This window comes from Astatotilapia calliptera, chromosome 18 (assembly GCF_964374335.1).
Source record: "Astatotilapia calliptera chromosome 18, fAstCal68.1, whole genome shotgun sequence".
Taxonomy (NCBI): Eukaryota; Metazoa; Chordata; class Actinopteri; order Cichliformes; family Cichlidae; genus Astatotilapia; species Astatotilapia calliptera.
Window position 1 is genome coordinate 24,028,860 of NC_137439.1, and position 23,075 is coordinate 24,051,934.

Below are 23,075 nucleotides of genomic sequence, written 5' to 3' on the forward strand. Positions count from 1 at the left end.
ATTTTTTTCAGTGTCCAAGTATTTTCTATGCAATATTCACCAAAGAAAAACAAACAAACCCAAGAAAAAAAAAGACGAAATGCTGCATAAAGCGATTTTAATGTTTGCTTTTATTTTCAAACCACCATGACGTGGCCCAGAGAGCCGACATCACTGTTCACATTCATCCTCCGTACAGTAAGGCTTAAAAAATGTCATATGATACAGTCTGTGTGACGAAAAGACTCTGAAGTAGACATTGAGTTTTTCTTTTTTAACGTATTTAATTATTCATACAGTACGGCCACAATCTCAAGGCCTATGGCATACTGTCCACAGCTAAAGGTAATGTGCTCAAAAGTAACAGAAGGCAGAAAACATCTTACATTTCTTCAGATGCATCACACCAATGAGAGAAACGTGTTCATTAAGATGTGAAGCTATTGTAAATAAGTTACTAAGTTAGTGCTTTGTTAGTAGATGATGCACAGCATATCATTCAGACTGGACAAGCTCAAAAGTCACTTATATTTACCTGTAAGACTAAGTGATGCATTTTAATTTCCTATGGTTACTTCTTAAGTGCAGCTTATTGATTTATATCATTTGGAAAACCATTGTTATGCTAACTTTAATTGCTTAATATTTCCTACTTACTATCATGTACTTAAGTAGCTTACTGAGGAATCAAAAGTTTCCTAATACAAGAAATGAGGATGTGATAAAAGACGCGCCACGGAAAACTCTTTTTCCCCCTCTGCTCTTAGCATTTGATCTTTGGTGTCAATGTTTAGATGCTGTTGCTATTCAAGTTGCATGTCCTAGATTAACCACATTATCGACAACTACGAGCACACGCTATCCTTGAATATTCCTTTGAAAAAATAACACTGGTCCTTCACATTACACAATATAGCTGCTAGATTACGTATGGGTAACTACAAGACCTTTGTGAACTGTTAACCCAGTAATAATTATGGCGTATGCAGGCTCTTAAATAAGCTAAACTTCTTTTTTTTTGTCTTGTGCATTCACTTTTCAGCTCCTCTGTTTCTAAGCATGGACTCATTTTGTTGTAAAGATGAAAAACAAGGCCTCTTATTGTTCATATTGACACTGCATTGTGATTTTGGGTACAAAGGTGATCCTTAAGACCAGAAGCACCAGTTCTAAATCCTAAACGACTAGCATTGTTAAGCACTTACCTTATAAGTTGGTTTATTGCACTGAGTGTTACCCTCGAAAGCAACATGAAGCGTTACGTTAAGTCGGGACAAGCTCTACCATATATATGCTGCTGCTCAGAGTCAGCGCGATGTTGCCGTCACTGCTGTGACACAGACCTTCCTGCAGCCGAGGTGGGTTTTGTGCTTGAAGAGGACCGGGACCAGCTCCTTCTTATTTTGTTTACTGCTTCCTGCCGGAACCCCTGTCCTCTCTTCCATTTCTCTTACAGGTTGCACTCTGCCGTGTTTCACCCACCCTTCCTATTTGTCAATAAGTTTAACAAGGCTCTGGCGGAGGTCGTTAAGGTCAAAGATCTTGATGTCCAGAATTTCTATGGCTCTCTGGATCTCAGTATCCAAGCGATCCCGGTCCTCCAGAGAGTTACTCAGGTTCTGCTCCGTGTTCTGGATGCGACGTTCCAGGTCCGAGTTTCGCATCTCCATCTCCTGAAGTGAACGGTAAACACAGAAAAGGCAGAGGGAAATATTAGAAGGTTTACCAGAACCCGATAAGCAATGAAAACGTGCCGAGTTACTGTAAAAACGTCACTCCTACCCGTAATCTGTGGATGGCCTCGTCGCGCTGATGCTCCATTTCGTGGTACTCTCCTTTTTTGCTTTGCAAAATGTGAATTTCCTAGAGAATGAATGAAAGGTACTCATCAAAAAGTCAGTTTTTGTATGTTTTTGTTGATGTGTCATGTCATTCCTTGTTATTTAGCAAATATCCAACCTCATCTTTAGCCTTCAGCAAGGCCTCCAGCTCCTCCAGGGACTGGGTCAGCTCATCCTTCAACAGATCACTGGGGCCGTGGGCTTCAAGGTCAGCCACCTTACAAAACACACCAATGGAAATGTTGTGTATGTAAGACAATGTTTTAAAAAGCTTTTATTTGGTCCAGACTATTACTGGTTTGATTCAAATTATTTTTCCCTGGTCTACTTAAAACAATTGAACTATAATGAGAACAAAGACAATGTGAAATGCAGATCAGAGTGACCTCGTGTTTGGTTGAGATGTAGGGAACACCTTGGTCAGCCATTCATGCTCACAAACACACCTCTAACCAGCTTAAAATTAACCTTACATGGATGTTTTTCGACATCTTTGCAGGCACAGAGAGAGCACGAAAACTCCACACAGAAAGGCTCCAGTCGGCCCATCCAGCCTAGTTTAACACTCTATCCTGTGCAGCTTTTCTCCAACACAACGCCTCTTCCTCCATCTGCCTTGGTTTCATAAGAGTGCTGTGGAAGAGGACAAAATGCCACAAAGACGAATTCGCACGCTGGCTGGCACTTCACCATGTGTACAATCCAGAAATAGCTTTGGTGGGCAAACACAAACAGCAGCACTGCTTTCTATGCACTGAAAAGGAAGCCCTGAGCAGTAAGTTACACATTTTTGCACCATGCCATCCAGTCTAAGAGCTGAAATACACATACACACAGTCTAAGGTGGAGGTTATGGCTTGATCACAGCTGATAGAACATTATTTAATACAGCTAAGCAAGAATCTGTGGACACACTGCTATCTCTGAGATCAAATAGCAGAATAGCATGCTAATGTGCAGAGTTAGCACTTGATATTATATAAGTGTAATGTTTACCATGTTTATCATGTGCCGATTAGTCTTGGAGGTACTTAATATTCAGCTGAATAAACTGATTTCTGACCTGATGATGTCACTGCGATCAGTTATGACACTCCATCCTAAGGGAATAGCTATGCCAAATTTTATCCAAATCATTGATGACTATTGCTACGTCAAGCTATAAATATTAACCAAAGTGTGGCTCTAATATAGTATCTGCATAGACATTAGAATTCACCAGGAATAAATGTAAACATGGTAACCCATCCCACTGAATTTTACAGTCCGGATTAAGGTAAAACACAACCAAAATAACTGAAGCACAGCTAAAAACATTAAAAGGACTTATTCTAGCATTCGTCAGAACGTTTTGATGATGCACTCAGTTTGGACCATCCATCTATTTTCTTATCGGCTTATCCAATTTAGGGATAAGCAGGGCTGCGGAAGCCAATCCCAGCTGTGCCAGGGCAAGAGATAGGATGCACTCTGGACAGGTCACCAGCCCATCACAGAGATAACACACAGAGACAGCCATTCATGCTTACTTTCACGCCTATGGCCAGTCAAAATCACCAGTTAACCTACAGTAACATGCATGCATTTGCACTGTGAGAGGCAGGAGAACCCTCTACACCGAAAGGCCCCAGTCCCTGCACCACACTATAGTAATTCAGACATAAAAGCCTAAAGATTTTAACAACGACATGAAACGTAAAGGTGAATAACAGGAAAACTCATAGACTTTTAACACCTATAACTCTTATCAAAGCTAAAGAGCTCATCGGCGGACAGAATTAAACTTATCACAGAGAGCACTCAACTCTGTTTGCTTTCAGTCACACCTACAGATGGCTCACAGCGTTCACCTGCAACAATAAGCGGCTACTTCTACTATAATGAAGCCGTAGAAGAGCAACACTTTAACGAATGAAATCCTCATTGCATTGCATTTCATCTGAGCTCCATGAATTAGAAAGAAAAACAGAAGGACACCTCCAAAAACACCCCGAATGCCCCGTTGGATTATTTTAAACGGCGTATGGTTTAGACTCAAAAGAAGAAAAGAGGAAAAAAAAGAAGAAGAGAGAAACAAGTGGATGCCAACTCCCTCTGGTGATTTTTCATTTTTTCCTAACTGGGGCATTGAAAGTAGGATATTGCTGTCCTACAAACCCCCCTCTCTCTCTCACACACACACACCACCCCGGAGACATGAACCATTTTCAGCCACCTGGTCCCCTTCCTCAAACAGTAGGAACTAGCTCGGTCCAAAGGAGACGGGGTTCTCACTTGTATGATTAAATCAGTCGATGTGGACCAAAATAGTGAAAGCTGTTTCTTACTGAAATACCAGGGGAGCGCTTACGAATGAAACAGTAGTGATCGATACTGTAAGGCTGGGCTATAATGGAAAGGGATCGAGGTGTTAAAGCATCAAATCAGAGAGGTTTGTAAATGTCAGCCTGAGGCGACGTCGTCCCCAGCGGAATCAGCTCCCAGCAAATATGAAAATACCTTTTATTGATGAGCGGGTACAGGGAGGGCAGCGGCATCTGCATCCACCGGAGCCTGAGAAGTAATTCAAGTGTAAAACCCTCGTGAGGCTCTGTGTTTAGACCGAACTCCCTCGTGGCGAAACGTGAAATTTGGCGTGTACTTAGTGAACCGCTTCAACCAGCACAGATAACGCCTTGATTAAAGCTTCTGAGGGAAAAAGCCTGCAGCACAAGTCAGAGATTGATGGAGTGTGTTACCAGCAAAGCTTCTTTTTTCCAAACAACCAGTTTCAAAACAAGGAAATATAGTGTCTGCAAAGGACGACCCAATCAAAAGCAGCAGGGCTTCGCTCAGCAGCGTAGAGGCACACAACCCCGGATCAGTCTTGCAGCAATATCTCTCTGTTGCTTGTGCAATCTTACTTGTGTTCCTGTTCCACAGAAATGATCACTAGGTGTGACCTTAACCATTAGTTTCTATTCCACAGGTTACTGCAGAGTTGTATAAGAGCTTCAGAGGCCAGAGGAGAAAACTTCTCAGCTTTTAGACTCAGAATTTTAACTTTTTGTTAACCGTATGTCTCAACTTTTAGGTCACAGATGGTGCATTATCATGAATAACTAATCCCTCCGTTCTTTAAACTCCTTGTTGTGCTGATAGTTGGTGGATGGAGCCTTCTCAGCCAGAGTGCATTAGACAAGAGGCGATGTGAGGCAGTGGGAAATTCTGAGTGTGTCTTTGGACCAGTGGAGAAAAGTGAAAACCCAGAGTACAGAGATATTTTAATCTGCTTTTTTGCTATTGAAAACAAATTATTATGAAATAAAACAATAAGATCATTCAGCCAATTTCAGCATCTGACTCCAGCACTCTTCAGAAAGCATTAACAGGATTTAAAGGAAAGGTGATGTTTGCATTGCTACACTCACTTTACAATAAAGCTACCATCACCCAAAAATGACTCTTTTTAAAATGCAGTTTCAAACCATCTGCTTTAAAATGATTTCGTTTACAAGGTGACTTTCTGCTTAAGCATCCAAAGCAAAACTCACATGTGGGATGTTATAGTCTCACATAAAAGTTGGAGTGCAGGGATACAAAGAAGCTATGAAGACAAAAGCTACTATATACACAATAAAAAAGTGGGAGGTTAAAAAGTCCTGGGAATGAGGAAGAAGAATTTAGTCTGCAGCGTGTAGGTGTACTCAAAATTAAAACATGTACTCTGTTGAGCTTTTTGTAAGTTTATTTAGGTCATTATGTCTTCATTAGATTCTGAAAGTTTTAGACAGGTACATGGGGAGAGATGGGGGCGTGACACGCAGCAGGAGTCCCAGACTTAATCCAGATCTCCTGCTGCATGAGCTCAGCAAAACAACACTTTTTTTCCCAGCTTTTTTAAATGTATCTGTGGCCAGCAAATGCCAGACAATTTTGGATATTATTGGCATAAAGCTTAGTAATGGATCTCATTGTTATTGTTCACTGATGGAGTAGTAGTGATGTATACTCTTAGTGGGGGTTTTTTCCAGTTCAGATCCAAGGAGTTTGACTTAATCAGTCATAAAGATAAAGAGACAAAACCAATAGTAATAGTAATTACTGCTTTTAACAAGAAAAAAAAAACATCCTGTATTTTATATGTTTCTATAATTTAATAGGTGAGACTTCAGGGTGAACACACTTCATCAGAGCATCCTCAAACTCCCTGAGGCTCACCTGGTCTCTGAGTCTTTCGGTCTCCTCCTGATATGCTGTCAGCTGTTTCTTCCACTGCTCCACGTTAGCATTCGCTTCATGCAAAGCTGCCACCAACTTAGAGTTGCTGTCCTGTAAAGTGAAGAGCTCAGCTTCCAGGTTCATCTCACAAATAGACCTGAAAAACACGAATACCAATACACATCTACGTCAAATCCAAAACTACGCACCCTGCCTCCCGCCCTATGGCAGCTGGGATAGACTCGAGAGCCGTTTCATCAGTTGCTGTTTCAGTGAGCTGGACCTTAACTTTCAATCAGAGTTTAAAAAAAAAATGTTAAAATTCCTCACAAAGAAGAAAAATTGTTACTTATTTAAACAAAAGCAACAATGCTTTTTAGATTTTAGATTTCATTAAGTGGAGTCATATCTAACTCTGTATCCCGCTATATAAAATTGAGAAAACTGATCAAACAATGCAGTGCAAATTTAGCTGATTCTGATTCAGGTACTTACAAATCTTTACAGGGAAAAAAGCTTATGCAGTGTTAGTAATAAACAAAACTGCCACATGTTGATGACTTCAATATTAAATCGAGTCTTGTGTCAAGCACTGCAACATGAGGATAAAAAACAATAGCTGGTTGTGGAGTAACAAGCAAGCTGTACTGCTGCCAAGAGTCTGGAACATGATGAAACTCTGATAGTCTGGTTAACACAATCACAGAGCCACTACACAAGTGTTAAGGAGGCTGTAGCCTGCAGCCGCACACCTAAAGGGCAGACGGAAACTTACTTCACAGGTCTGGTGACAGAGCAAAGAAACACTTATTAAAGCCCCAACCCCGACCCAGAGAGCAGAGATCAAACTGACCAACTGCATCAAGAGACGTTGGAAAGGAAAAAGACAAACGAAAGATGACAGATGATGATGACAGATAAAGATTTGTGTATTTTTCACATCTTTCCATCACGGTTCTTCAGTCCCCACTGACGTTTGTTCCAGTTTAAAATGAAGTGACCTTGAAACTTCTTTATCTCTGTGGCTTTAAACTGAATTTCCTGCACATTTGATGAATGCATGACTTGTAAGCGAGTAAGACAAGCCAGTTCCCACTCCATGAGTCCACTTTTATGCCACCTGCACAGAAGACATATACGATGATTGAATTTGATATGCTCTCTTCATCTTTGATCCTTTTCCTTTGCTCTGTCCAACATCTCCAAAGCTTGATGTTGTAAACTGGCCACACTTTGCCATGGTAACCGTTCAGGAGCTGCTTTCTTCGTGGTAATTGGACTATAGGGTATAAAAGCATTGTGGGTGGCTCAAAGCACTGAATGGAGGGATGCTTCCAAGCCTCATTCAGTGTTATGTATGAGTCAACACTTCGACAATGGCCTGTTCATTTCCTTAGGAGCTTCACAAACTGAATGACGTCAGCGGCGTTAATTAACACAGAAAAAATGAAAACCATGATAACACTCAGGAACCAAAAGGTAATGGATTGTCTGGTTAAGTGCAGCCAGAAGCACAGTCCACTTGAAATTTGAAAAACCCTCATGATGTTACAAAGACCGTTTGTAAAACACAGTGCGTGGTTACAGCAACTACTAGATTGTTATACTGTATTTTTCCGTCAGGGTGGCCACGTAGAGCGGGTCATCGACCAATCAGAATGTCAGTGGCTCAATCTAGGGCTGGGCGAAATATCGAGTTTTTTAAAAATATCGATATATTTTCATACGAGATATAAGATGTGACAATATCGTTTATATCGATATAGTCTATGTTACGTTATAATTATACTTGTGGAGCCGCAGGTTTGCCTCTCTTTCGTCCACTTTTGTCTCTACGCAACGTTACTCGGCCTCGCCTCTCCTGCACTGAACACAACTCCCCCTCCCCCATAGCTTCACCTGCAGGCAATGACAAGATGAAAGCGGAAAATCTCCGTTAGCGAGTTACCGTGCGTGGGGCTGGATGGCGTCAACGTGTTAGCGAGCTAACCGCGCTAAAGACATGCCTAAAATCCTTTCCTTTTCTCAAAAATCGACAGTGCGCCTTATGTATGAATTCTGGTTGTGCTTACTGACCGCGAACCGATTTTATGTGGTACACAGCGCTCAGCAATCTGTCAAAAAATGTTTTAATATGACTTTGCTAAGCTACGGAGGTGCACCGCTTGATGGATTGTCGGAGAATTACGGCTACAGAGGAGGAGCCTCGCGGAGTGATACGTACTGTGTGTGTATAAGGACCACAAATGGCACCCGTTCAGAGACGTGGAGCAGCTGTGAAATCTGTCTCTTTGTTATTATGCTCAGCGTCTTTTAGTTTACATTTTGACTGCACAATTGTGAGCTTTTTGTTATGCACAAAAACAACATTGTTTTCTTTTATTTATGGACCATGATTATTTAATATATGCTGATAATTTATTTTTGAGTAATATCTACGCTGTATGTAAATAAAAGTGCCTGTGTGACATCTGGGACACAGTGTGACTAAGAACTCTCTTTTTGTTCTTAACTTATGGCTTTAAAAAAAAAAAATCGAGATATACATCTTATATCGCCATCCAGCTAAAAAATATCGAGATATGAATTTTGGGTCATATCGCCCAGCCCTAGCTCAATCTCTGACCCCTATAAGTCCACACGCTCAAGTAGATGCTGCATGTCCTTGAACCATTCAGGTATGTGTTAACGCAATTCTTGAACATCCCAGGATTGGATGTTCAAGAAAATGAAACCCAAGATCACAATGTGCAATACTCACAGAAGTTTCAAAAACACCAAGAGTTACATCTCAGACTCATTAGAGGTTAGCATGGTAAATGCTGACGTTCATGACAGCACACTGGGACAATGTGCTGTGGACAGACGAGACCAAAGCGGAGAAGTTAGGCCATAATACACAGCACCAGAAAACCAAACACAGCATGTCAGCACAAACACCTCATGCCAACTGTTAGGGGTGATGATTTGGGCTTGTTTTGCATCTACAAAGTTGAACTGCTCCGTATATTAAAGTACTCTAGAGTCAAATGTGAGGCTGACAGCTAAAACTTGGCCCAAACTCAGTCACACAACAGGATAATGATCCTAAAGACAGCAGCAAATATACAACAGTATGGACAAAAAAGAAGGTGTTACAAGAGGCCCAGTCAAAGTCCACCTTCAACCCGATTGAAATGCTGATGTGAGCTGTGCATAAATTAATGCCTGTAGGCCTTAATGAGCTGAAGCAGCGGTATAAGGAAAAGTGGGTCTGAATTCCACCACGGTGATGTGAGAGATGACAAATTAAGTTATTCCACTTCCAAAAAATTCAATTCTCACATGACCGTATGTATCTGTAAATACAGTCTGTTCATATTCTAAAAAGCCAGTCTTCCTCTTCATAATGGCTAAATACAAAAGCATAAAACTAGCCATGTTGCGCTGATGCAAACCCAGGTATAGTGGAACTGCAAAGACTTGGCATTACCAACATGGCTGTCGAGTTGTGAGATTTACCTAGAAAACCTTTTTCACTGAAGAAGGTCATGGGGTGTGTTTGAAATCAGGCTGTTTCAGCTCTCAGTAATGAAACTTCAAGGCTTCCTTGGTTTCATTTCTGTGTGTGTGTGTGTGTGTGTGTGTGTGTGTGTGTGTGTGTGTGTGCAGTTACCCCTCAGAGAGCATCTTTTTAATGCGCTCCTTCTCAGAAGACAGGGTGATGTCTGCGCTCTGGCTGCGAAACAGCTTGTCCTCCGGTCCATTCACGCACATCACCGGTGGAGACTGGAGTTCATCCGAGAGGTCCTGAGAAACACATCAGTAAATGGACTCTCATAATAACTAATGCAGAATTATTAAGAAATAAAAAAAAAACCAGACTCTGCATTAAATGGATTTATTCAAAGTGAAGACAGACCGCCTGCTTTTAGATGTTAAAATCCCATTCAAGTCAAAGTCTGCATATAAAATCAAGCAAAGCTATACAGCTCGTGATAATAATAAATGACTCTCTCTTCGCGGTCTTGTTCTCGATGGACTGACTGCTGTAACACGATAGTTTTAGCGTCTGATAAATGAGAAGCTTAGAGCTGTCTGCCCATCAGAGAAGGTATAAAATGTATAAAACTCAGAGGCAAGAAGAAAAAATAAAGATGCTTCCTGCACACGTGTTTTACATTTCCTCTAAATAATGACTCACCTGTGAGAACTGCAGAGGAAATCCGTGAGGTGGAAAAAACGGAAAAGAAGAACATATCACCACGAAGCACACAACACGAAATGACCTTTTCAACACATCACAGTCAGAAAGCGTGCTTTGCGGACTGATCAGTTATGCAGTGCAGTGCCACTTAGCAAGTACAATGAATTGAAGCAGTTGGCAATTTTCTGGAGCTTTGGCTCTCCCAATGTGTTCGTTAAATCGATCGGGAGTGAGAGACGTCACTTGGAACCTGCTCAGCCGTAGAATTAAAAAGGAAATAGGCATGTTCCTCAAGATCAGGCAGATGTAACTGAAGGCTGATTATTCTTTATTGATGGAAAAGGGCCCTGAGCTGACTACGTTTTCATCATTAGAAGTGTTTCAAGTCAGAGGCTTCTGGGTAGCTGTGGGGAGAAATTGTGAGTGTGGTGTACTGCTGAGCAGCATCGGATAATTTTACCATCGTCCTAGTTTTCCTCATTTTCACTTCCCTCTGAGACAACTGACCCAGCTCACATTTCTTTTGCTTTTCGTTCCCCTCTCTCCCCGTCCCTCCTTTGATTTAGTCACAGCGGCCCTGTCTAATAGCTGAGCTGCAGCAAGTAATACAGGAGCATTCACCTAATCATCTAATTTCAGTCTTGAAATGCCCAAAATGTGCATGAATAACAGAGGTTTCGCATTTACAGCTTCTCGGTGACACTCACAAACCTTTGCTCTTCTTTCATGCTCATGCTTTCTAAAAGGACGGCGCTCACCTGAGGAGCAGCGATGGTGAGTGCAGTGTTGGCCAGTTCTTTGTCCTGTGACTTTTCTCGCGCCAGACGAGCTGCATCTTTCACCTCCTTAAACTTCTCTGCAAACTGTACAGGAGAGGGCAAGTCATGACCTAGACAATGCAGCACAAACCCTCTACAAGAAATGGATGGCACATTTTTAAAAATGCTGTACTTTGACCTACCTGATGCAGTTGCTGCTCTGTGGCAAAGCCCAGACCGTAGACCGTGTTGGCGCGGCTGTCAGCCCACTGACCAAACTTCTGAGACGTCTTAGTAAATGTCATGCTGGGCGTAACAGTGCAGTTGATAATTGCCTGCAGATAAAGAGATAACAGAGGTCGTCCCCTTAGGTGCAGGTGAAGAGAGCAGATGGCTCTGGGAGCAGACGCTATCTTCCTTCTTAGACTATGGCAGCAACATGCTCTAACTGAGGCACTGCAAGTTATTATTTTTATTTCTTATGATAACTTATGACACATTTCACCAGTGAATGGTAACATTTTACTCTTACTTTACTAAGAAAGTTATCAAAATGCAGTTTTAACCGTAGATGACCTCTCCACAAATTGAGGCAGAATATGGGGGAACAACTCGATAAATTAATGCATCAACTCATGGACCTGGAGGAATGCTGAGAAGAACCGGATGAGGAAGAGCATGAAGAGACAAAGAAGGAAACTTTGGAGCAGCTGGATGAATTCAATGACTTATGTCAGGAGATGAGATCATTGTGGATGAGCTCAGTGGGTGATGAGCCGCTGGAGGCTTGGCTGATGCCTCCAAAACCTGGGAGTTGATACAACTCTTTCCTTGAAGCAGCCGGGAACGACTGAGAATAAGACAGGCAGAGATGGGCCCGGATGTGATGAAGGGGAAACTGTTACCAGATGTGACACGCAGCAGAAAATTTACATCCTCACAGCCTTGAGAAAACTTGGAGAGAGTCTTACTCCAGAAGATGAGACTTTTCTCACTGAAAACACCACAGCGACACTCAGACTCAGTTTGAAAAAGTGACTGCAAAACAAGGGTTTTAATAAAAAAAAAAATTTAAAAAAAAGCCTTTAGTTAGCTGTGGTGTGAAAACCAATTCTACAGATGTGCCTCTGGCTGCTCAGAAGATCCACCAACTGGGGGGTAAGTGGTTCCCTGGCTGATTGCTGACGTATCCCTGGGCAGATGTAATGATATTTATATAGCAGTTCTTCTATCTGAGCACAAAAAGTGCTTCGTTCACTCAAACACATCTCTACTCTTAAGCACTGTATGTATTATACTAAAACACCCCAGTAGATAAAACTCCATGTCAGTATCTTGGCCAAAGATACTTCAACTTGAGGACACTGGAGTAACCAGGAATTAAACCACCAACCTTTCAGTTGATAAACAACCCGCTCTACCTCCTGAGCCTCAGTGGGAATGTTAGGTTTAAAAGAACTAAGGCGAATAAGTAGAGTAGAAAAGTGCTATATAAGTACCAGTCCATCTATTATTTAATAACTAGACAACACCTCAATATGCATTTTCCTACTGAATTCCACTATTTTTCCCATCCTAATAAATACCGCATGACATTCACTTTGTAAATTACATTTCCATTTAAAGTAAAATAGTAAATAAAGCATGTCAAAGGGAAAATCCCTCTGCAGACTTACAGTGAGCACTGAAGGAAGTGAATGTAATATCTGAATGTATAAAGCGGGACATGTTTTGGGAGTAATGCCCGGCAGGTGTTAACGTGTTTGTTTGTGGTCAAATTTAGTCACACCAATGGAGTCACAGCAGAGCGAGATCGATATTAGTAACTGAAGCGTACCAAGATCAAAGTGAAGGTCGAGTACGCCAGTGTGCCCCACCAAACCATACACACTCTCTTTACGTTCCCATCACACCTTCTTCTGAATGTTTAATGCACCATGTAACTCCCCATATGAAGACTGTTTACTGGTGTGTAAACAGAATGCTTTAAAGGATGTGTGCAGATGTTGTAACAGGGTTCACATTTTAGCTATGTCAGGGATGTGGCATCCAGCTTGGCATTTAACTCTGTGGTCCAAAGTTAAGTGTTTCATCAGCCACGGCATGAAAGGGGTGGTCTTGGACTTTAGCACCGACACTCACGGTCCCTACTCACTTTGTTTATTCCCATCAGTGAGATTGAGAGTTTTAATGCTTCCACAAGCATCTGGACATGTTGTTATTACATTTGGTTCACATTTCATAGTAAATCTTTGCGCACTAACATTAGAGACTTATGCTGGAGCATTTAAATCGAAAATAGGCCTCAGCAGAGCCTCACCACAGCTATAGATGATATAGTAGCAAGGCCATGAAGTGGAGTATTGAGCCACTGTATTTGTATTACTGAACAGGTTTTGTTAAAATCAGCGGTTGGTTTGGCATGAACATTAATAGGAGGTTACCAGGATGCCATTTTCACGCATGTTCTCCCTTGAGACCTGTTTCGGCAATTGCTCACACTTCTGCCAAAAGGGCAGCAGCTGCACAATCAAAACATATCTACCAGGTTTATCACATCATTCTCTGGGAAGTTGCCAAAGCTGGCTCTGTCCTTCCTAACACATGACCCCAAAAAAGAAAAAAAGAAAAGGAAAACACACCTATTTATAAACCTGTTTTATTTTACGTCATCTCCTGTGTTAGAGCAACGGCACTGAAAATACTAGAACTGCAGGCAGCTTAAGAAGAAGCATCCCCCACCCCTTTCCCCTCCAACCAATGATTACATGAACTCTGCGCTCTGCGTTTGTGTGCCGACGTGCTTGACATAACATGCTGGATTCTAGCAGCAGGAGCAGCAGTGGCAGAGAAGATTACTGTGGAGCCAGACACCAGCCCTGGCAGGATTGGGCTACTGAACGGCCAACTGCTGCCTCGCGCTGCCTTCTGGGAAGCAGAAATGTGGGTCACACTAGAGGTGCTAAGATGAGATCAGATGGGTCCCCTCCCCACCCGCCTAATCTAAATCCACAAGCCCGGACCAAAGATGGTCTGGCTGCTGATGTGTTGAGCTTCGATTTGGTTTAGTTTGTTATATAATTCTTCACCTCACAGGACTTCTGGTGGGAGTGTGGTTGATGAGTAAAAATTCAATCTCAAGCTGCTGTTTGTCTTGCTTTTTTAGACCTGTGGCATTATTTCAAAACCCCTTTTGATTCCAAAGCCACCAACTTTTACTTATTACTTCTAGACAGCAGATCTGTATTTGTTTGTTGTTTCTCCCCCTGTCCATCTTTAATCTTTCTTCTTTGCTGAATCTAAAATTTTGTCTACACCAATTTCCCACGCACTCACCTTTGTCCCGCCCACACTAATGATGCGATACACGTTGCGGGTAGCATCGTAGAAGAAGGACACTGTGACAGCATGCTTGCTGGCCGGTATCCAGTTCCTCTTGGTGGTGGGGTCGATTTGGAAAACATGGGCCCGGGCGCTGAAGATCGGCTGCTCCCTGAAGGAGGAATCACAGAGGGATGATGATTAGATGCTGTGAGAAGGGAATGTCAAAGTAAAAATCCCTCTGCAGACTTAAAGTAATGTGCACTGGCACTGAAGGAACTGAATGTAAAGTCTAAATGTATAAAATGAGCATCGAACCATTAAAATATGGTCCATTAATAAAACCGTTTTGCTTAAAAATCCTTTCTTGTTTGCATGAAAAACACAAATCTGTCTTTTTTTTTTTCATAACAGGACATCTCTGTCTCCCCTGTCATCCAGGGACAGATCATCCTTTGGCTATCTCCCACTATTTTTCCTGCGTCATCCACCAGTCAAACAGGGTTAGCTGGCAAAGCATGTTGACTAGAACTCTCTGAACCCTCTCCCGAGTCGTCACCCTCCACGCTCTGATCTGCGCCTGGCAGGTTTTGCTCCGATGTATCCTGGATACGAGGTAAATATATCAAAGCAACACAGTCAGTGGTGCCGGGAGGTGGTTTAGCCACTGCCCTGTGGTGTGAACAGCAGCACTGCTAACCCCTCCTTTCTCCTCAGCAGGGGTGAAAGTGAGTATCACAAGAAGACGCCTCTGTCATTCACTGGTATAGAAATGCAAATCAGAAGAGCTGCTATGTAGTAAGATAATGAAATAGTTCAAAAAAAGGACGTGCATTCTTTAACGCACTATAGCTATTTCCAGTGGAACTGCATTATTTTGGCTAGTTTTGGTGCAGTGACCTCATTGCAAATACAAAAACCAACAATGGTTTCTCTGGATGCATTTCATGTAGACATGGTTGAGATAACCTGCTATAGCTCACAATGACCATCAGAATGGAGAAAGGTGCTTAAAAAAGGGACTTTGCTGTTGGTGCCAGACAGGCTGATCTGAGTATTTCGGAAACTGTTGATCTACTGGGATTTTCCCACACAATAATTTCTAGGGTTTACAGAGAATGGTCTGAAAATATCCACTAAGCTTGTTGATGCCAAGGTCAGAGGAGAATGGCCAGCCTGCTTCAATTCTGACCCTACCTGGGGGGCAACATTAATTCAAATAATCACTCATTACAACCAAGTTAAGCAGAAGAGCATCTCTGAATGCATAACACATCTAACCTTGAAGCAGCTGGACTACAGCAGCAGAAGCCCAACCCTTTCAACCATGTTCCAGTCTGATAATAAGCCATGCTGCAATTCTGCTTTTCAGTCACATTAACTCTCTGCTGCCTGCGGCTTTTATGCTTCCTGATTAAGACAGGAAACAGCATAAAGGTCAGCCCGCTGTGACCTCTGCAGAAAATGGTAAAAACAGGTCATTATTTAAGCCCAGGGGGAATAAAGCTACTAACCAGTTATCAGAAAGTCAAGGGACTATCAAATAATCTGTCATATTTATGTTATTCTTTATTTTCCATGAAGCCCATGAGTCAGTCAATAAGGTCATTGATGTCAAACAATCATAAAGTGCTAGTTTTACACAGAACATAAAATGGGTAAGAGTGAAGGTGGACCTGCTATTAACTCTAATATCATCCCATCACTGCCACGCTTTCACCTTGCCTGAGGTGACGAGCTCTGCCACATAATATCTGGCATCCGACCGAACAACACGGACCGCTTTGCAAACAGAACGAACCAGGAATCAACCAAACGGACAAACACAGGCTGCAAACGTGTTTGTGTCAACATGTTTAGTTTCCTCTCTCAGAAAACGTTTGAAACACAAAGGTGGTCAAACTAGTGTATGTATATGCTGAAAGAAATGAACAGTGTAGTTTTTATGGCAGCTGCATTTTAACAGAGACAAAATATGAAACAAAAACCTTATGTCTGGAGCTGCATGCATGATTTTGACAAATGGGGTGAGGATGATTGTTGAGGAAGGTGGTGGATCAGCCCAAAGCTCCACGGGAAGAGATTGTTAACGATCTGAAGGCAGCTGGAACTGCAGTCACCAAGAACACCATTGGTAACACAGGATGCTGCAATACATTGAAATATTGCAGCACCTGCAAGTTCCCCTTCTCAAGAAGGCACGTGCACACCTCTGTCTTCAGTTTGCCAGTCACAATCTCGATTTAGAGAAGGTTTGCGAGAAAACCAATATCGAGCTCTTTGGAAGAGAAATGCTGAGTTCGACTAAAAGAACACCATCCTCTACAGACAAGCACAGAGGTGGAAACAGACGGGGCCATGTATCATGAAACTGTGAATACTGCCAAAGCACCAAAGGAGTGGCTAAAGAAGAGGTCATAAAGTGGTGCAGCCAGGCTCCAGACCTCAATCTTACAGAAAACGGTTGGAGGGAGCTGAAGCATCAAGCTGCATAGCAGCAGTCAAGAATTTCACTCACTGATCTGCAAATCAATTATAACTTTTATGTGATGTTTACTTTTCTTGTCGAATGAAGTGATTCACCAGGGGATCGAATAATTATTTCCCCCTCTGTATAGTCTGTTAACTGAACAGCAGAACAATTCAATTACTTGACCTTCATCCTCAGTAGAGGGGGTGGCCTACTTAATGGAGGTCTCTAAGCATGATAACAAAGCCTGGGAGTGATTAGACAGGAATTAGTGTGTTCATCCTGAGGCGTAGCTCTGACCTCTGTCACTAACTACAATATCTAAAATCTGTTTCACCTGGTTTCTTTTGATCTAAATCTTCTAAGAGAAATGTTAAACACTACACAGTCTGATTAATAAAAAAGGGAGTGAGGCAGCAATAGGAAATATCTACATTAACGTGAGTGAAAGTAGGATTTTGTCATGGTAACACCTGCTCCCCTAGGATGGCCCCAGAATCTATGCTTCTCCTCCCAATCAGCTGAAAATGGTTTTAAATAAACTAAGCTGGGGCCACATGGGACTACATAACAATATGTCTTAATTTAACAGATTCATTAAGTCTGAAATGAAACCAGAGCGCTGCTCCAGATGTGCTCCACAGCCAACATCAGCAGAGCAGTGATAAATGTTCATATGCAGCCTTACTACTACAGTTTTAAACTCACTACAAATGATTGCTTTAAATCAAAGCTTAAGTCCCCCTGATCTGATAACAAGATCTCAAAGTATTTGTGTTAGATTTATGTAAAGTGTCTGCCATCCCAATGTCACATGCAAGTACAAGAAATCTAAATAGATAAATAAATAAATAAATATTAAAGGACAAGCTGGTAGATGGCCATACCTTTCTCTGTGGTGAGGAAACATCTTAGAAGATCACCAAGACTTCTTTTCTGTAAAAGAAAAGACTGAGGATTGGTTAGACAACTGTTAACGTAAATTACTTTAATAAAAAATTATACCAGAAAAAAAACCCCGGAATAATCATAAAAGTTTGTCCCTGTAGTTTAACATTTTTCCCCGCTCTTAATTCTTACTTAAAGTCTAGTTAAATCTGTGTCGTGGATAGAGAGGCGCTTACCCCATTTCGGTGTAAAACCTCGTCGAGTCTGTTATCTAACAATATTTTGCGTCCTGAAACTGCTGCTGCTGTCCCAGTTGGTCTCCTCTTCCTTTCAGTCACAGCTACCAGATGCTTTATTCTTGCTTTATTCTCCAGGGGGGGGAGGTTTCACCGCAAGGCGCTGCACTCCGCCTGCTGCAGCCCGCCAAGTGGCACCGTCCTGCCCCGAGCAGCTCGCAGAGTCAGAAGCCGGGGAGAGCAGAGCTGCTGCGGACGGCAATGGCTGAAGTGACCGCGGGCTGCTCCGAGTCCATCTTCGTCCTGCCACAGAACACGGGACCTCTTTGTTTCCTCGTCTTTCACTGCTTATCCTGTACGGCCAAACCTCTCTGTTCTCCCCTTCAGTTGTTGGCTCTTCATCCGGCCGGCTGTTCGCATTCAACAGCCGGCTGTATAGTACCACCTGCTGGCTCTGCAGCCTCCAAACACCCGCTCCAGCTGTGTGTGACAGTCAGGTATGGAAACTATGTCAACGCGCCTGCATGTGTGCAATGCAAACCGGAGCTTTAAGGTCTGCCTTGACCTAAAAAAGAAAAAGAAGAAAAAAAAGTGAAGAGTCGTGCAACAGCCCATTTAGGACCTATTGGTGTAATGAGATTTTGCAATATGAGAATCCTCCTGTTGTTTTGCCCTCTTAAGCAGATTAAAGAGAACTCCACATGCTAGTAATTCATCTCACAGGAGAAATAAAAGACTCAAATCAAGCTGAATGAGCAAAAAGAAGCAAACTTTAATTTTCCAAGATTATTAACACAAGATTTTCTTTTTGTGAGTACACTTTTTAAGCACCAACATCAGTTAGTGGGAAGAAAACAAAAACAAAAAACAGTGCAGCAAACATAAAAACATTGTTCACTTCAGCTTTAAACAGCAATAAGCCAAACAAGGTCACAGCAAAAGTACAGAGGAAGAACTCAAAAGTTAGCCTCAGTTCATAAGACATGCAAAAACCACGTGTAGGCTTGAGATGTTTTGTATGTTGGTGATTTTTATGTAAAAGGTAAAGCAGAGCAGTTTTCAAAGTTGAAGATGTGGAGTCTAAGAATAATTTAGAGCAAATCTACAGATATATAAATGGGGTCAGACTATTAATTTGATGTCCTACACAGCATAAAGACACACCTACTTAACTTGACTATTGTAGCATTAAAGAAAAACCAATAATTCACGCTTCGCAGGTTTCATTCCTGTGGATGCCTTTTCTCTTTGGCAGCCTGAGCACTCTTCACCACACGCTCTGCCCTCTTAGCATCTACAACAGGATGTTAAAATTATTAAGACGCTTTGGCTCAGAGTGGACAATCCAAAGCCATTACCGCTCAGAAAATGACAAAGTTCTTCAGTATAGTGGATTCAACAACATAAAAAGGAAAGCTTTTAGCATCACATGGATAACATGAGGCGGTGAAAGATACTGATGTAAGCTTCACTAGTGCGAAACGAGAACTTACAACACCGAGTACTGAAACAGAGATACAAAGTTCATCATAGACCAAACTAACTGCTCTCTCCTCAACATGATTGTACTACTGCTTTAACAGTTTCACACTCTTCTATAGGTTAAAGACTAACAAAAAGCAAAGAAAATCAAGAGGAATGGGGGGTGTGGGTGGGTGCTTATCTACATAAATGTTAAACTTGGGTTACATGTGTTCGTAATTTGAAGGTAACTTCACCTAAGATGTGTAACCTCTAAATGTGTCATCGGTCGACTTCTCAAATGCATCATCAAAACATCTGTGTCCAACGTGGTGAAACCAAGTTGTCCGTTGTACAGTTGAGCCTTACATGTTTTCACCCTCCTTTTCAGTGAGCATTCATGTCAAGTACTCCACCACGTGTACCATTTACACCTCTGTCTCACCGTCTGCATGTTTTATGACGTCTGACTTCAGGGCAAGGCTCTTTGGGAAGTTCTGCCCTCTTGATTCGGCTTATCAGGCGCTTTCAGCTATATGTGCTTGGCGACTGCTATCTGCTAGCTTTAGCAGCTTTGGGGGAGGGGTCAGCAGAAAAGAATGACCGCTTTATTCAGTTACAAGCTGGTTACAGTGCCTTCACTCGTCCTTTTGCACTATTAAAAAGACACAAAGAAGAACAACAAAACAAAACAAAAACAAAATTATCTCACGATCCGCAGGTCTTTGGAGCTCAGATTTGGAGACAAAAATGTTTTTCTTTTTTACGTTTACACATTTAAGAGCTTCTTCCACCACTTTGTTCTTTGCAGACCACCTAGGGAAAGACCCGCCTTGAAAGATGGCCAACTACACTAGCTTGCGTCACTGAAAACCCTCAATGAAAACAGCCTTTATTTAGAAAACTTTCCAACTCAAAGCTGAGAAAGCAAAGCAAATGACCCATAACTGGTTAGTCCTCAAATTTCTTTTAAACCTCTGAGGCACAGCACCACAAGCATTTCTGAGTTCTGTTGAGATGCCAAACGTTTCTCCCGGTTGCTTAAAAATGTGATCAAATGCAGAACCTCGATTCAAGCTTTGAGTTTAAAAAAGTTGCCATGTCAACTGCTTCAAGAGCTGCGTCTCCATTTATTTTTCTCTCTCACTCCAAGTCACAGTGGACGTCCTGTTGTTAGCTTGGAGGACTTGTGTGAGACACCTCTTCTCCTTCTTTCTCAGCTTTTGGAGCAAGAATCCCAACCACACCGCCTGGAGATCCGAGGGTTCGGGGGCACGCGAGGGACAAGATGACGCAGTCGGCCCCTTTCCCCTCTCCAGAATGCCTCAGATCTTTTCGCCCTCCTCGACCTGTTGAAGGTCTCACCTCTCCCAACTGCGCCGCTCCGAGGACAACAGCTTTCTCCTTTGCTATGTCTTCGCGTGTGAGCAGCAGTGCCTTCTCTCCTCTACCAGTCTCCCACTCTTTCCGTCTTGCTCTCGTCCTGTCCAGCTCTACTCCCATTTTTACTCTCACTCTTGTGATTGGTTGGTTTCTCACGGTCTCTCTCCTGTTACTTTCACACAGTGGTGCTTCGGTTGTAGCAGTGGAAAACGGGTATCCATGTTTGTTCTTTTTTGTTATTACCCAGATTAAAATACCAATGAACTAAGCTTCACACAGGCCTAGCTCCTTTCCTGCAACCTGCAAGACAAACACACTTGTTTCAGAGAACATTCATTTAGCTTTTCAGTGCACTGCAACATACACATTGTATCAGACTCTGAAATTAATCCAAGTCTCTTAAATGTTAAATAAAAAGTTGGAGAAACCCGTTAGTAAGTTCAGCTTAACATAAAGATAAAAACGGCTTGCCTGATGTGCAAGGGCAACAAAACCCACACAACAGCACATCGAGCTCTGGCACGTGTGTTCAAAGTTAAAGTTAGTTCTAACCTATGTGTTAAAAGCTCATGATAGCATAATTTAATCAAAAAAGTTGAACTACTCCTTTCATTTTAGTGAGTCATCTTAGCCCACAGTGGAATATCTTACAGTCTAGTACTGGGACAGTCCAGTCACACCACCATGGTAGGCCCGCTCCCCCTGGTACGTGGAATCCTGGGACAAAGCCACATCAATCTGAGACTTGAACTCATCTCCAAGGTAACTGTCCTATAACAGGACAAACAAAAAGAGATCAGTCAACAGTTATTCCTTCATTTCCTTCCATGCAGTAGAGAAATCTTGGACATGTTTTTAAGAGAAAATCTGGGCAAATGCTGGACTAGGTCAGAAACAGTTTTTCAGATAAACAAACCAACCTGGGAGAGTTCAGGCTGGGAGAGCCCAGGCTGGCTCATCTGTGACGGCTGGCTCATGTTAATGTAGCCCTGCGTCAGAGGGCCCTGGGAGAACGGCTGGGAGCCCTGGTCCTGGCTAGTCTGGCTTGTAGTCATTTGACCTCCATGCTGTCCGCGGTCTGTTCCACCGCTGTGGTTTCCACGGTTTCTTTGACGGCCACCTCGAGTTCCCCCACCTCCTCCGCTGCCCGATTTGCCCTTTAGACCGCCGCCGCGACCTGTTCGTAGATCAAGTCGGGTAACAAAATTCCATTAAACAATTCCTAGCTGCCTTAAGGGGAAACTGGAGGTAGCATGACAAATTTATGACTTTCTCACCTGCTGTAGGTCCATTCACCTGTCCCAAGTATCCTGGTGGAGGAATCGGAGGCATCACAAGGTTGAAGGGGATCGGGATGTTCATGGAGGACATGGGATTGGCACCTGTGCCAATCATACCGATCTGGTCATGCGTCTGGAAATACATGTTGGACGAACGCCCTGCAGTAGTACGCATGTTAAATGCACTTAGTTAATTATACTTTTTCAGTTGGGGGAAAAAGGTGTGTATGGGGTAAGAAAGACATCTCACCGTTGCTGCTACGATCATAAACAGATCCAGGAATGAGGGCCTCCCTCGCATCATACATAGCTGTGCTCATGAATCGGCCACCCTAAAAAAGAAAACAGTAAGAAAGCTCATCTTTGCGTCTTTGCAGTGATGTATTATACTGGTTTATTTTTAGTCCTCAGTACAAAAGCAACAAATATTCATAATGTAAAAAACAACAAACAAACAAAAAAACTTTACTTTAGCATCAAAAGCACTGTGTGTGTAACTAGCACACACACACACACACACACACACACATAAACTCACAGGGTTGATGGTGTTCACCAGCTTGCGGGGCTTGCTGAATTGCATGAGGCTCTCCCTCAGGTTGTTGAGTGGGCCTTCAACCAGGACCTTCTGCTCCTTGTAGTAATTGAGCAGGTGGTTCCACAGAGGCTGCTTGGACAGGGCTTTGGGGTTTCCCACAATGATCACGCCATATCTGTGACAGAGCAAAAGACAGTAACAAATTAGGGCACGTTGTCCTCACAGTGATGGTTTCAAAAAGCTGGTGAGGTTTCTTGCATTACCTGGCCCTGGTGAGTGCCACGTTAAGACGTCTGGGATCATTGAGGAAGCCGATGCCCTGGTGCTCGTTGGCCCTCACGCAGGAGAGGATGATGAAGTCTTTCTCTCTCCCTTGGAAAGCATCAACACTGGCTATTTCCACCTCCTGCACAAAGTATGAAGACATTCTTGGGTGAGGCGTTTTATATTTTATTCCAACACTAAACACAAGTGCCTGAAATTCTTTGGTCCTGTGTCCTGCGTAGGTGCTACAACAAGTGTTTGGCCTCTCCT

General features: G+C 42.6%; 2 protein-coding genes, 1 long non-coding RNA gene and 1 pseudogene across 5 annotated transcripts in view; 2 read left to right on the forward strand and 2 right to left on the reverse strand.

Moving 5' to 3' along the window:
• Nucleotides 1-91: 91 nt before the first annotated feature.
• On the reverse strand, nucleotides 92-18,024 carry LOC113010015 (homer protein homolog 3-like). Of its 3 annotated transcripts, none has more exons than XM_026148783.2 (10): nucleotides 17,880-18,024; nucleotides 17,643-17,691; nucleotides 14,301-14,457; nucleotides 11,168-11,299; nucleotides 10,965-11,069; nucleotides 9,676-9,788; nucleotides 6,021-6,177; nucleotides 1,939-2,037; nucleotides 1,762-1,842; nucleotides 92-1,652 (listed from the first exon to the last, which is right to left on the reverse strand). In XM_026148783.2, the coding sequence occupies exons 2-10, from the start codon at nucleotides 17,663-17,665 to the stop codon at nucleotides 1,467-1,469; spliced, it is 1,053 nt and encodes a 350-aa protein (XP_026004568.1). In that variant the 5' UTR covers nucleotides 17,666-17,691; nucleotides 17,880-18,024; the 3' UTR covers nucleotides 92-1,466. The 3 variants fall into 3 exon arrangements, with proteins under 3 accessions (XP_026004568.1, XP_026004566.1, XP_080148919.1); XM_026148781.2 differs by having other exon boundaries at nucleotides 9,676-9,809; XM_080292793.1 differs by having other exon boundaries at nucleotides 9,676-9,809; nucleotides 17,643-17,706.
• Nucleotides 11,552-12,153, forward strand: LOC145421937 (protein LZIC pseudogene; annotated as a pseudogene).
• Nucleotides 14,457-20,043, forward strand: LOC145421873 (uncharacterized). Its single transcript, XR_013903246.1, has 2 exons — nucleotides 14,457-14,901; nucleotides 18,018-20,043. It is a non-coding gene; the product is annotated as an uncharacterized LOC145421873 (long non-coding RNA).
• LOC113010014 (regulator of nonsense transcripts 1-like) overlaps nucleotides 18,632-23,075 on the reverse strand; it is a 12,411-nt gene continuing 7,967 nt past the window's right edge. The window contains exons 18-24 of the mRNA XM_026148779.2: nucleotides 22,805-22,947; nucleotides 22,542-22,716; nucleotides 22,254-22,335; nucleotides 22,001-22,162; nucleotides 21,644-21,900; nucleotides 21,375-21,494; nucleotides 18,632-21,023 (exon numbers count right to left, since the gene is read on the reverse strand). Coding sequence (XP_026004564.1) covers nucleotides 21,378-21,494; nucleotides 21,644-21,900; nucleotides 22,001-22,162; nucleotides 22,254-22,335; nucleotides 22,542-22,716; nucleotides 22,805-22,947 — 936 coding nt within the window. The 3' untranslated portion in view covers nucleotides 18,632-21,023; nucleotides 21,375-21,377. The remainder of the gene's footprint in view (nucleotides 21,024-21,374; nucleotides 21,495-21,643; nucleotides 21,901-22,000; nucleotides 22,163-22,253; nucleotides 22,336-22,541; nucleotides 22,717-22,804; nucleotides 22,948-23,075) is intronic.